The 14,601-nt window shown below is 32.1% G+C and overlaps 1 protein-coding gene across 1 annotated transcript; it reads left to right on the forward strand.

Moving 5' to 3' along the window:
• Positions 1–6,562: 6,562 nt before the first annotated feature.
• On the forward strand, positions 6,563–13,143 carry LOC120073078 (probable ubiquitin-conjugating enzyme E2 24). The gene is made up of 11 exons (XM_039025686.1): positions 6,563–6,941; positions 7,640–8,307; positions 8,395–8,495; positions 8,705–8,838; positions 8,923–10,337; positions 10,772–10,906; positions 10,988–11,404; positions 11,492–11,555; positions 11,649–11,788; positions 12,064–12,375; positions 12,680–13,143. Exons 5-11 carry the CDS (start codon positions 8,934–8,936, stop codon positions 12,935–12,937), a joined length of 2,730 nt encoding a protein of 909 aa, XP_038881614.1. The 5' UTR covers positions 6,563–6,941; positions 7,640–8,307; positions 8,395–8,495; positions 8,705–8,838; positions 8,923–8,933; the 3' UTR covers positions 12,938–13,143.
• Positions 13,144–14,601: the final 1,458 nt, after the last annotated feature.

Here is a 14,601-nt window from a genome sequence, read left to right on the forward strand (position 1 = left end):
TATGACAGTAATGAAAGCCTACATTGTCTAGAAATATAGTAGATCGTGGACATTCAATATATATTTGTTGTTACGAAAGATTATGTAAAATCTAAAAGAAATTAGTGTGCATGTTTAACATGATTTTAGGTTCATAATTAGACAATATCATTTTATTAAGGACATAAATATGATCTACTGTCACAACATATTGACATACGTGTCATCCATAAAAGAAATCATCTTAGTTCATACTCTTAGCTTTGTTGTAGACTTGTCATCTCACTAGATAAGATCATATAGTATGGATGATAACAAAATGTTATATGCTACATATTTATGTTTCTTAAAAACATAGAACTTGGGAGAACATAATATTAACTTATAAACTTTCTTTCTCGTGAAAAAACCATTGTTTTGGGATTGAGAATCATAAATATATTTATTATTTTAATGGATGGATAGAAAATAAAAATAAAAATCTTTGCAATATCTAGAATTAGTGTATTCTTGACTCATGTGATGTTTTGTAATCATTGAGTTTTTGTTTAATGACTATTTGATTTTTAGTTTTTAGTTTTTAAAAATTAAGCTTATAAACTCACTTCTCCTATTGATTTATTTAAAATATCAAACAAAGTTTTGAAAACTATTAAAAAAAAAAAAAGCACCATTTTGGTGACCATCTATTTTTTTTTTTTTTTTTGAAAAGTAACTATTTTATCTTAATGTCATACAATATCCTACATCTTTTTTAACTATAAGTGGTGAATTCTTAACCCAATTCCAAAAAAGGAAAGAAGTTTTTAAAAGCTATTTTTTTAGTTTTTAAAACTTGATTTAATTTTTTTTAAAATTGGTAAAATTTAGATAACAAATAAAGAAATTTAGAGGTGGAAGAAGTGTTTGTAAGCTTAATTTTAAAAACTAAAAAAAAAAAAAATTAAACGAGTCATAGTTTTTAAAAATATAATTTTGTTTTTAAAAGTGGGAAAATTTGAAAATCATAACAAAGAAACTGTAATTGGTAAGAAACACATCATTTCAAAACCCAAAAATCAAATAGTTATTATATGAAATCTCTTTTAAATTTTTTAATTAATTAATTAGTTAATTTAGTACAATATATAGGCAGCAGGCGAATCAAGCTAGTAAGCCAAACTGCCTAAAAATTAGAATATTAGCATGTCTAATACATTATTCTTCCCTTTTTATAATGATATTGAATTATTTCAATCTAGCTCAGATGGACGGACATAATATGTGTGAGCGATTATAAATTTTTAATTCTCAATTTATTATATTAAAAAATCAATTATTCTTTTCTATCCTTAACTTTCTTTTTGTGTATGGATTCTCTAGGCAAATTTTTATATTCTTTTATACTCTTTTTTATCTCTCTCATCACATTCTTCTTTACAGTAGCAACCATAGAACCTTGCCAATTTGGTTTAGGGAATTATAAAAAAATTCTTTCTTGAATTACTAAATAAAATTTAGGTTAAATTGTCAATCTATTTGGAATACATTAACTTTCAAATGGGATTTTGTGCATATTTAGAGTCTTTTTGAAATAATTATAATTAAAATCACCTCTGTCATGTTTAAAGTCACTCTAAAATGTATTTAACTCATTTTTCATACCATTAAAATTTATTTTCAATTATTAAAAAAAATAAATTAACCATTTTAGAATCACTCCCAAAAATTTTACTTGTCGAGTGTTATTGAATGTATTTTCGTGTAATGTTGAGGGGCCGGATTTAAAACTATAAAGTTTGGTGGGCCAAATTTTAGTTTAAAGTTAAATCGGACGAACTTTTCAAAATTTTTAATAGTTGTGTCGATTGGTGTGTTTGGAATGCATTTTCAAGTGTTTAATTCAAAAAATAAATCATTTTAGAAAAAAAAAATTGGAGTGTTACAACCACTTAAAACAGGTTTTGAAGTGTATTTTCAATCATTATTGTCAAAAATATTTAAATAAAAATAATTTTTTTAAAAAACACTTTTTTCTCCGAGTAATCCAAATATATCTTAATTAATTATTATAAAAATTACCCGAACTTCATTAATTTTTAATTATGCCGCTTGGATTCTAATCATCATCTTAATAAGCCTGCCCCAACAATTGACATTTATAAATAAAAGTTGGAGAACTAAACAAACATTATTCGAGATTTAATCCAATTTTAATTAATTATTATAAGAGTAATAAAATATTTAACTAGTAAAAAAACATATATGATAAGATTAAATATTTTTTTAAAAGGAAAGTAAATAATTAAACGAACAACAATTAATAAGTTCTTATTATGGTCTCATGTGATAAACATTTCGTTTTTAATTTTTGAAATTAAATTTATAAACATTTATTTTTTAAAAAAAAATCTTGTTTTTGCTTTTAAGTTTTGGCTAAAAATTCAACTTGTTTATTTTAAGAAATATGAAATTATGGTAAGAAATTGAGAAAAAAATTAATTTAATTTAATTTAATAAATAAATAAAGGGTTACAAAAGCCTATCTTTTTATTGTTTCGTAACGACCCGACCATTCGAGTACTCTGACAAGGACCATTACTCATGACTCTGACTATTTCAAACCAAAATTTTAAATTAATAAATAAATCAAATAAACAAAATATTTAATTAGGGTCCCTCTAAAAATAAATTTAAAATTGGAAAATATTGAAGAATTTGAAAGTTTAACATAAAAAGTTCAAGAATTTCAAATACCAAGACTCATTTCAAACATGAAAACATGAGCGAAAGCTTCTGTCTGGTCCCAATGGCACGGTTACGAATTCTTCTCATCATTTGTCCGTCTATCTTTACCCTTATCTGAAAAACATATAATAAGAAATGGTGAGTATGAAATATTCAGTAAGTGACCCATTACTAGGTCCACTAGGTAAATTTGTTAGCCTTTCTATCTAGGCACCGGTGTACATTATATAACATAACAATCGTGGAGATCTCAGAGGAACACAAATCATGATAGTCTAGTAGTCTTGAAGGAATACAAATCATGCTAGTCTAGTGATCCTGAAGAAACACAAATCATGGTAGTCTAGTGATCCTAAATGAACACAAATCATGGCAATTTAGTGATCCCGAAGGAATACAAATCATGACAGTCTAGTGAACCTGATGGAACACATATCATGGCTGTCTAGTGAACCTGAAGGAATACATATCATGACAATCTAGTAAACCTGAAGAAACAAAATCATAGTAATAGTGATGATCCCTTAGAGACATCGAATCAGTCATAAATGGAAAACTCAAGGGTTCACAAACATAAGATGTACAATGCCCGATAGGAGTACTAACAATCATCATTAGTCTAACATGCAACATACAACATCCAAATTTCGTATCAAACCATAAATATGTTATCGTGGTCTTAGTAGCATAATTCATATGTTTCCGGAACACCCTTGACAGTCCATCCATTAGCAAGTTATAGCAAATCATTCCATCACAATAATATCATGATTTCACATATATACACAATTTTAATTTCAACTTAGTTAGGGTGCTTAGTTTGAGGGCGAATAAGTAGTTAACTACTTACCTTGAAATTAAATCTAAATAGCTAGCAATTTAACTTCGCAAAACCTTAAATCCTGAATAAATTAAAAAACATAAACCAAAATTAAATCCGACGTTTAAAACACAATTTCAATCACAACTTAACCCGAATGTCTCCAACAACTTACCCAACACATGGTAAATCACTTTGAAGTTTCAAAATCAACATGCTCTAACAACTATATCACCAAAATCAATCTTAACTCTAATGAATAACAGTTTTATACCTTCTAATCCAACCTCCAAAAATCATAGTTAAAACAAAAGTTAAGCCGACACTTGGTGGATATCCAAAAATTCTTAACAAATACCCCAAACCTTATTAAAAAAAAAAAAAAAAAGACACTGAACAATTTTAGTCTTGTTAGAAAGCACCTTGAGAGTCTATAAAACACAATTTCAACATAAAAACAATATGAATAAGCCAAAACTTAAACTAAAATTTTGTGGGTATTCGAGATATTCCAAGAAAACTCATAAAACACCAAATAACTTATCCAATATATCAATTCTGGCGACAATGTTGCTAGCGGAGATGGCAGTGACGACAACCATAGACGGGCGTTGTTGTTGGACAATGCAAATTGTTTAGGTTAGCAATTGGTAGTGAGGGTGAGAAAGGTTTGCAAGAGTGAGAGAGGGGGGATTTCCAGTTTTACAGATTCTATTCAGCACAATTACGGACAAATTCGAGGTCCAAACAACAATCCAACCTGTCCTAAACAAATTGACCAAATTTCATCACGATCCAACTGTTCAAACTCCGACAATCGATAATTTTGTGGAAGTTGTCTCGTCTTTCTCTTTGGTATTCTGCCTTTTTTCACTCTCCTTTAATTTCAAATATCCAAAATTTTTCATTTTTTTTTTCAAATTTTAAAAAGATAAATCAAATATTTTATCACAATATCTTCAAAATCTCCAAATATTTTATCAAATTAATAAACCAATTAACTTCTCAAATTACCTTAATTTAAACTGCAAAAACCAAAATTAAAACATAATATTCATCAACTTGATACAAATTAAATCTTTCAAAATATTTAAATCAATTTAAAATTACATAAAGTTAATTATCTTCTCAACTGTTTTAAGTTGGCTCCAAAATTAAAAAAAAAAAAATAAAGAAAATTAAAGTTCAACAATTTAAGATAATTAACCTCAATTACCAAGAACTCGAGATGTTAAATATAGAATTATCCCTCCAAAATGATATTTTATGGTTTAATATTGAAGATGTTGATCGATATATATAAAGAGAATCAAAATTTTAGAGGAACTAGTTAGAAAAAGAAATCACGTCGCATATTTAAAGAAAAAATGTGATACACATGACAAAACCATCAATATATTGGGACACTAAATGTGGGCGTGAAATTTAACAATGTTATGGAAACAAATTTGAAATTTTCATCCTTAAAAAAAATGAAATTTACGAAACATTAAGATATCGATATATTTATTAACTATCTTTAAAAATTGAATAGAAAAAATATCGATTATTAAGAGGCGAATGAAATTTATAGAATTAATAAGACAAAATAGAAAGGTGGACCTAAATCTTAATCCTTAAACCGTATTAGTTGACTCAAAGACAATCCCGTTCGTCAAATTCTTCCATCAACCATGATTTAATTTAGAATATATAAATCACATCATTATAATTTATATCTACACTTAATTCTAATTGGAAAGAGAAAGGAATGTGTGTGGAGGAATAAACTAAACAAATGGAGAGAGAAAAGTTTAGGAATAGTATAAATATGTCATTTTTCTTCCCTCGGCTCCCACTATTTTATATGCTACCAAAAATAAAGTATGTCAATTAATTATATACTAAACATCAAGTATATCATATATATTGTTGATATCTATATTAAAACACTAGTAATGGTAAAATTAAACAATATATTATCGGAAATAAGATTTTAATAATTTTATTGTATTGGTAAATTTTAAAAGAATCATTATTGATTTTGCAATTATAACATTTTTTTTTATATTTTTGCAACTACCCTTTTGTAAATATATATATATATTTTATAAATATAAATATTTTTTTTTTCTAAACTAAAAAACCTAATTTGTAATAACTTGTTTTTGTTTTCGATTTTTTTTTCTTCTAAAAACTCAAAAGAATTTTTAGTACGCATAGCATCTACGCGATCACCATAACCATATATCACTTGTTAGAATAACAGTTTGTTGGGATTTTCCATGTGAGATATTCGTGTAACTTATTACGAATGTTCATGTGTAATCTAAAGCTATGACCATGCCAGTCCCATCAACATCTCATTGTCATGATTTATGTGGGGGAAAACTAAATCGCGATCACGACTACTATAAAATATGGTCATTCAGTTGTGGAAATGTGGGATTTGACATGATTACCTAATTAAAATGTTAGGATTTCATATTTTTGTGTGGGGTGGGTCATCCATTATAAAGACTCTTCTCAACAGGTCACACGCTCAAAATTTCCTTAGTAAACGTTGAAAAAATTGTAAGGAAATAAACTCAATATTTAAAAAAAATAATAAAAAAATTATCATCAAACAAAACCTAAATAATTATCAATTTGAGTATAATTCAACTATATAATAAACATATATTCGACTTGGCAAAAAAAGAGATTTGAATCTTATGGGATGTTGAATTAAAAAAAAAAGTTCCAACTTTATCAACTAAAAGGAAGAAAAAGATTTTTTATTATTATTTATTGTTATTTCTTTTTGACCAAACATCTAATTTTGGTTGATATAGTTGACTTTAATTTCTACACAAATACTACGTAAGTTGAACCATATACATTTTGAAAAAGAAAAAAAAAATGATTTAAAAGAATTATATTAATTAATTAATTTAGCATACACAATTTTAAATAATCAAAATAAATGAACAAACATGTTAAAGGCCATCCTACTTCATTTCCAAAAAAAGAAGAATAATAATAATAATAAATAAAAATAAAAAACCCACTTTATTCGAGAAATCTTTTTGGCATATTCTTTCTTTTTGGTATCTCTTCTTGAAGGGTCTCAATATTATTAAGTAATTTGGTAGTGGATCCTCCACGCGCCACCATCAACCGAGCGGCAGAGGGAGAAAGAGAGCAACTCTGCAATGGCTTCCAGGCTCGAAAATGCTGCCGATACCGGGATTTTCATCGCTGCAACTTCTCCTTTCTGAAATCTTCCGCTTCCGTTTCTCGTTTCCCTGTGTTTGTCATATGCTTCGTTTGCCAGAAGGTGATTTTTCTGGCCGTGACTCTGAATTATGTTTTCCGTTGAGTTCCTTCGATTCGCCGGAGTCCTCCTTTCGCTCTATTCCGGGAGTTCCTTTGGCCATACATGAAATTTTCAGAGGTACAAAGTTCCACAGCCACCTTACTTTGCTTATGATTTTATGATTTTCGCTTTATTCTTCTTTTGCATGCTATCTATTTATCTAATGGAGTTAAAGCATTTAGCCTCGTTTTTTCTTTTTCTTGAACGTATCATCTGCGGGTTCTCAAGGAAGAGCGTTTTCAGCTGATCAAATCCGGATATCGGTTTTCGTTTATGTTGAGAGATACTTTTCTCATTTTGAGTTTATTGTTTTTTTCGAGTTTTTCTTGGCTTTCCGTTCGAAATTTTGTTGATGGACTGTAGAGTCACAAGGTTAAGCCCTTCATACTTGTTTGTTTCTTGAAGTGTCTCCGTACAACTCTTTGGGAAGCGCATTGAAAACATTAGTATTTTGACCTTTCCTTCTTCCATAATTGAACGCTGAATTTTGTTCTTTTTCTCTAGAAAATATCACATCCAAATTCCATTTCATACGCCTGTCTTTTTCATATGCCGTTTAAGGATTAGTGGCTAATAAATGCTAAAAATGGAAAGTGCAGTTCTATCGGTATATATAGTCATATATGGATATATTATTTTCTTCTCTATGTTTGTGGAATAATTTTAAGTGCTGCAGCTTGAACAACCAAAAGCAGTGGCTTCTAGTTCTAATCAATATGCTATTCTCTTTTCATCAGTTTTTTAAAGGAAATTACTAACAGAAATGGTCCTTGCAGGTGAAAAGGGAATGTAATAGATTTGTTGGGCTGTTGATTCCGTGAATTATTGATGACATAGCTCTCTTGAAGTAATCAAGCAACATGTGGCTTCTCCATTCTAGATCAAGCTGCTGGATATATGTGGTGGATTGGTTATTTTCGTTGGTACTATTGATGAACATTAATTAACATCCTTCTGAGGAAAGAATCTGAATGAGAGCTGACAGACTTGGCGAAAAAAGCTTGATGTTTGGGCAAATTTACTTTGGCATTTGAATTGGGCTCTCAGAGTAGTTTAATATATGTTAAATTTTCTGCATTTTTAGTTATTCCGAAGTTTTCTCTGGGTTGGGCAAATCTCCTTTGGCAAATAGGTTCTTATGGTTGATGCAGTCAACTTGAAAATCAAAAAAAAAAAAAAGAAAACTCCTTTGTGATCATCCATCTTTGTTCCAGAACAACGCAGAGAAGTCTTAATTTGGCAGTTTCGCTGCTTCCTGATTCTTCAACAGTTCTGGAAACTATTATTCAGAAGTTTCCTTTGGTTGAAACTTCAGTCCTATCGGGCAAATCTCCTTTGGCATTTGGGTCCTTGTTGACTCCTTTTATCCCTTTGCAAATCTTCTTTGCAATTTGCTCTGTTTCTGTCAGTGAAGGTATCCTATTGTGGATTTTGATTCATTCAGGTATAACTTTTTTATACTTATTGGAAATTGCTCATTTGGCAGATAGATATAGACAATTGTTACAATCATCAATCTCTTTTGCTTCAGATTTATCTTCAATCTTCGGTTAGCTGTGGTACACAAATCAATTTACTTTTGGATCCTACCCAGGAGTTGGAAGATTTAATGAACGAAGTGGAAATTGAATGGTATCCTCCATATCCAACTTACTGGTGTTCTTTCCGCACATTTTTTGTTGATGATGTTCTTTAAGAGTGATTCAATGCTTCTGCTTAAAAAGTTATGATTCAAAGCTGACAAAATTACTGTAATGCAGCAAAACATGGAAGATCATTTTCTTATATTTCTCAATTTAATGACATAATTTGAATGAATATTCTCCATATCTAATTTTCAGGAATTGGTGCTCTCTGTGAAGTTATAAATTACCCAAAGTACTGTTTGCTAAAGTTTAAGCAAAAGTACGTGAGAAAATTCAAACTCTGGTTTTAACAACTGAGGCTTGAATTTTTACTTGGAGGACACTTTGAGGTATTTGTTCTTATAATTTTTTTCATCTTTATTTGGGCTTGTAGATATGTTATTAACATAGTATTATGTGATGTTATTGTATAGACATTTTATTGATGGACCTGTTTCTAAGTGACTCGGATTGGGAGAATTCCAGTGAGTGCGATAGCAGCGATGATCTAGAGGAAGCTGAATATTATCACGGCCAAACTAGTTGCATTTTATCAAGCTTAGAGGAAACAATTGGAAAAATTGATGAGTTTCTTTCCTTTGAGAGGGAATTCCTGCTTGGAGATGCAGTCTGTTCTGTGAATGATCCTTTTGGACAGATGGGAAAGGTTGTTGGTATAGACATGCTTGTTGATTTGGAGAAAAATCATGGACCCTTAATCAAAGATGTTAATTCTAAAAATCTTTTAAAAATTCGTTCCATTTCTGCTGGAGATGTTGTTGTTAATGGGCCATGGATTGGAAGAGTAGATAAGGTTATTGATTCTGTCAGTGTTCTTTTTGATGATGGGACCAAGTGCGAAATCACTACTGTGGACCAAGAGAAGCTCTTGCCCATATCTGTTGATGCACTCGATGATTCACAGTACCCTTATTACCCTGGACAAAGAGTGAGGTTCTCAAATGTTTCCAAACCACCTGGATGGTTATCAGGGTGGAAAGACGACCGATGTGAGGGAACAGTCTGTTATGTGGAGGCAGGACTAGTGTATGTCGATTGGCTTGCCTCAGTTTTGATGGGTTGTTCTTCTAGTTTAATGGCTCCCCCACGTTTGCAACATGCAAAGGAATTGATTTCGTTGTCGTGCTTTCCTCATGCAAATTGGAATCTTGGTGATTGGTGTATTTTTCCTGTGGATGAAAAAGACAATTATTTTGGTGAAAAGTTAATTACTACTCATGACCTCATCAATGGTGGATATCGTGGTACAGGCTTTCAGGAAATCTGTGTCATCGTGAAGAAAAAAACTAAAGTTGATGTGCTATGGCAGGATGGTAGCCGCTCCACAGGATTAGATTCCCATTGTTTAACTCCAGCAAATGTTATGAATGCTCATGAATTTTGGCCTCAACAGTTCGTTATGGAGAAGGGCAATTGTGATGATTCAAGCATGTCTGTTTATCAAAGATGGGGTGTTGTACAGGCTGTTGATGCAAAGGAACGAACTGTTAAGGTTCAAATGAGAACCGATGATTTGAGTGAGGGTAGCAATCTGGATGGATTGTTGGTGGAGGAAACAATGAGTGCATACGAACTGGTTGAGCACCCAGATTATAACTTCTCTCTTGGAGATGTTGTGTTTAGGTTGGCATTGGATAAGTTTGGCAGTCAATCTGATAAAAATAATATAATTTCTGAAATCTCCATGAATGAGTCTGCTCAGAATGGGAAGAATCACATCGTTGATAATAACATGAATATGGACAACTTCCTATCCTTCATTGGTCATGTTACAGGCTTTAAAGATGGTGCTGTGGAGGTCAAATGGGCTAATTGTTCTACAAGCATGGTATTCATTTTAGTTGATGTCTATACCTTTTTTGTAACCTCATTATGTTCCACTATTTCATCATACATGTAGATGTAGCAGGGACCAGGGATCCCACATAAATTCATTTTAGGCAATATTGAATATAGCTGTAATACTCTTATCTTCTTTGCTTTGTGAATGGTAAGTTCCTTCACCAGATGATAGGCTTCTTGAAGGGAATCTCGTTCTAGGTCTAATAGATCCCGTCTTAAAGAAATTGCTCCATCATTTAGCATTTTTTTAATCATTTATGAATTTTAATCAATAAAATTTGAAGTTTTCCCCTTATAATTTGCATTAGTTTTTGGTTTGAATCTGTGAAGGTTCTTTCTGTGGTAATACTCTATCCATGCATGAGATTTTATATGAGATAGCTGCTGTAGTCATATTAGTTCCCTTGCACTTGATTGTAGGTTTCACCTCAAGAGATTTTCCCCATTGATAAGTATGAAATTTCTACAACCGCTGAACCTAATGGTGAAAATCTCGAGGAGTCGAGACAAGACCAGATTGAGCCTTTGAAACCATACAATATCCAGAAAGGAAAGGTAAAGCCAATTCCAACACTTCCAGTTAATCTGTTCTTAATTCATTTTAAACTATATGGTTAATGCATCCTTTGTGCTCAGGATATGCCAAATTGTGATGGTGCTGGTAAAAACTTCAAAAGGGATACTACTTGCTTCTTTTCTCGAGCTGCCATTGAATTTTTCTCGAACATTTTTTCCACGTTTTTTGGATCAGTTCGATCAACAATTATATCGGGCACTTTTACAGCCCTTCAATCATTTGAAGGTGAGGATGAAATTGATTTACTCTGTGAGAAAGAAGTGCTGCAAACGTGCAGCGAGTCTTGTGAGATGTCACAAATAGCTAAGTCACACAATTTTGGTGAGACAAGTAACATTGAAGAAATTCATAAGTATGAAGATTTAACACTTTCAACCTCAAGTGAGAACTACGACCTATTTGCACAGTTTGACATGGCCAGTGACTGCCCAGACCATCATTTTCTTTCATCAGGAAAAGGATCTATTCTCTCTCAGGTCAGAAACATACCTTAGAATCTTTGGTCTGTCATTTTATTGCAGCAGTCGAGATGACCCTTTCATATTCCTTCTGGTTTCTCATAGGCAAGTAGAGGATGGCTAAAGAAGGTCCAACAAGAATGGAGCATTCTTAAAAATAATCTTCCTGGTTAGCATTTAATATTCTTTAGTTTTGTTTCAATCATTAATTCTTATGAAGATGGCATGCAACTGTCCAACTGAATGAGAGATATCTTTGTAGAAACTGTCTATGTTCGTGTCTTTGAGGAGAGGATGGATCTTATTCGAGCCGTCATTATTGGTGCACCTGGAACACCTTACCATGACGGCCTTTTCTTTTTTGACATTTTTCTTCCTCCAGAGTACCCTCAAATACCACCTGTAAGCTCTCATTAAGTTCTGCATCTTGTAAGTTTCTATGCTACAAATAGTGACTGAGATAAATCGATTTCTTTGTACTGCCAATTTAATATTTTCTGCAATTAGCTGCTCGTGCACTATGTTTCTATTTACAATCAAGTCCTCTCTCTTTATCGTAGACAGGGAAATATTTTTCAAACTTTCATCTCCGTCGTGAATTTTCTTAGCTGGAAAATGTATTTAAATTTCTCTTGTAAATCTTAGGCTGTTCCTAAGTTCCTTCATATCTTTTGCAGCTAGTGCATTACATTTCTGGTGGGCTCCGTGTCAACCCAAACTTGTATGAATCTGGCAAGGTCTGTTTAAGTCTACTAAACACTTGGACAGGCAGCGGCTCTGAAGTGTGGAGTCCTGGGAGTTCTACTATACTTCAAATTCTTCTTTCCCTTCAGGCTCTCGTGCTAAATGAGAAGCCGTATTATAACGAGGCAGGATATGATGCTCAATTAGGACGAACTGAGGGAGAGAGAAACTCCGCGAGCTACAATGAGAATGCATTTCTTGTTACCTGCAAATCTATGATGTACTTGCTAAGCAAACCCCCTAAGGTATAATAGCTAACTCTGCCTTCCATTGTTCGGGCAATTGACTGAGACTTGACTATTCTTCTGGGTCAAGCAATCGTACCGGTACATAACTAATTATGTCATATGGTGCAGATGAATGTGCCAGGAAAGATCTTGTTTGAAAGTTTAACTGATTAATACATTGTCTGCATGACATAAATGCATTTCTCACGCTAGTTAGTTTTCTAAATTATATTTCCAATCATTTGATGAAATCAAAAGACAGACTGCTAAAGTCCCTTGTGATTTGTGACTTTTTCCAAAATGTCATTTCTTTCTGTTGCAGCATTTTGAGACACTTGTGGAGGAACACTTCAGGAGACGTTATCAGCACATTCTAGCAGCCTGTAGAGCATACATGGAAGGAACTCCAGTAGGAAGTGATTATCACCGTGGAACAACAAAACTCGAAAATCCGAACCAAAGTTCTACTGGATTCAAAATTATGCTTGCTAAGATCTTTCCAAGGCTCATCAAGACGTTTTCAAGTAAGGGAATTGACTGCAGCCAATTTGTGGAGGTAGAAAATGGTCTGATTCTGTAACTTTCTCACAAATAAATATCTAAAAACATCATACCCAGCCAATGTATATAAATAATGTCCGTGTGTGCCATGTGAAATTATGGTCCGTCTCTATTTATTGCAAACTGGCTTGAGTGTGAAGCCTGTGGTGTTTTATGTAGATAAATTGTAGCTTGCTGATGATCTGTGAAATAAGAAACAGTGCTTTGATTGGTGTGCCATGTCAATGGTTTGTTTATGAGTTTTCAGTATTCGTGTCCAAGTGTCGTGAAGGTTTATGGGGGTGAACTTGTCTCCCGACAAATGCATGAAAATATTTCGTTCAATAACAGTAGTGATCGTCAAAGTGAACATAATTCGACATATAAAGTGTGTATTATCAATTAAAAGATCTATGTTTGAATTATCTATTAATGTTGAACTCCATTTGAAATTTAGTTTAGTTGGGTGTAAAAATAATTTGATTGTTAATTTAAATAATTTTTACAACTTTTTATTTATATAAATAGTTGTCAATAACAATATTATATTAACATAGCTATTGGTATGTTCATAAAATTTGGTCTAAACTTGATTAGATGGATAAACAAATTAGGTAATGGGAGAGAAAAGTGAATGATTATCTTGTTCCATCGGTTTCTCCTAAAGAGCAATGGGCTCCCAATAATAACGGAATAAAATTGAATTGGAATCTTGAAGTTAAGGATAAGGCCCTTCGCATAGTTAATGGAGACGTCTTCGAGTCTTCAATTAGCTTATCAATTTTCTATAATAATTATTGCAAAATATCATATAATTTAACACAATACTTAGGGTCTAATGAAATGCAATTTGGAAAGTAGGATCCATTTTATTATGTTTGATAGCGTGTACTGTCGTGCATTCTTCCTGGCAAGTGGGTCCTAGTTAGAAAATCGTAATGATCAATTGAATTATGGTGGGACTCACACCTTTATTATTATTATTATTATTATTTTGTCCAAGTTTCCAAATTTTGCCCTTATACATCAACAGTTATTGTTGCACCACTCAGGTTTATCGGTAACGGTTATTGTTCTAGATGACTGATATCGTTCATCAAATCTTTAAGGTTTCCAATTTACTGTTTTATGTAATCGGAAACCGTATCGATAAAGTTATATTTTATTATGCCTGTGATGAATATTTTATATACACATGGTCACTCACTGACGACACATAATGCTACATATTTACCGTTTTCGATTGTGTTTGGGTTAACTTGAAAATCGAAGTATTGATAGGAATACCGATGGTTCGAATCTCTCTCCATTTGCAAAGTCATAAGTTCTCTCTTGCGTTATTGAGAGATAGAACGAATCGGATCAACTTGATTGATATGATAGATAGAATGGTAAGCTTGTGTTATGATTTAGGATGGATTGAACCTAAACGATAAGTAAGTACGTGTGACGTCTGTATGCGGCCACGCAATGTAGTGGTTACCATTTGGTGATTACTCACCTAATTACACGTATATTTAATTTGTAGATTGATGGCGTTATGGTTCCCGATGTGCACCAACGAGAAATGGTTAGAAGATGTCAATCGATGAGATCAATTTATGAATGAGCTATATCGGAATCGATAATGCAAATGGCAAAAAAAACGATATCCATATGCCATTACAAGGGGTGCGTACGTGCGTGTGCATAATGCCATAACTG

This window comes from Benincasa hispida, chromosome 3 (assembly GCF_009727055.1).
Source record: "Benincasa hispida cultivar B227 chromosome 3, ASM972705v1, whole genome shotgun sequence".
Taxonomy (NCBI): Eukaryota; Viridiplantae; Streptophyta; class Magnoliopsida; order Cucurbitales; family Cucurbitaceae; genus Benincasa; species Benincasa hispida.

Coding starts and splice junctions, on each gene's coding strand:
- LOC120073078 (XM_039025686.1), top strand. CDS start 8,934: ATGGACCTGTTTCTAAGTGACTCGGATTGGGAGAATTCCAGTGAGTGC. Junction 11,405..11,491: donor AAGGATCTATTCTCTCTCAG/GTCAGAAACATA, acceptor GGTTTCTCATAG/GCAAGTAGAGGATGGCTAAA. Junction 11,789..12,063: donor AGTACCCTCAAATACCACCT/GTAAGCTCTCAT, acceptor TATCTTTTGCAG/CTAGTGCATTACATTTCTGG.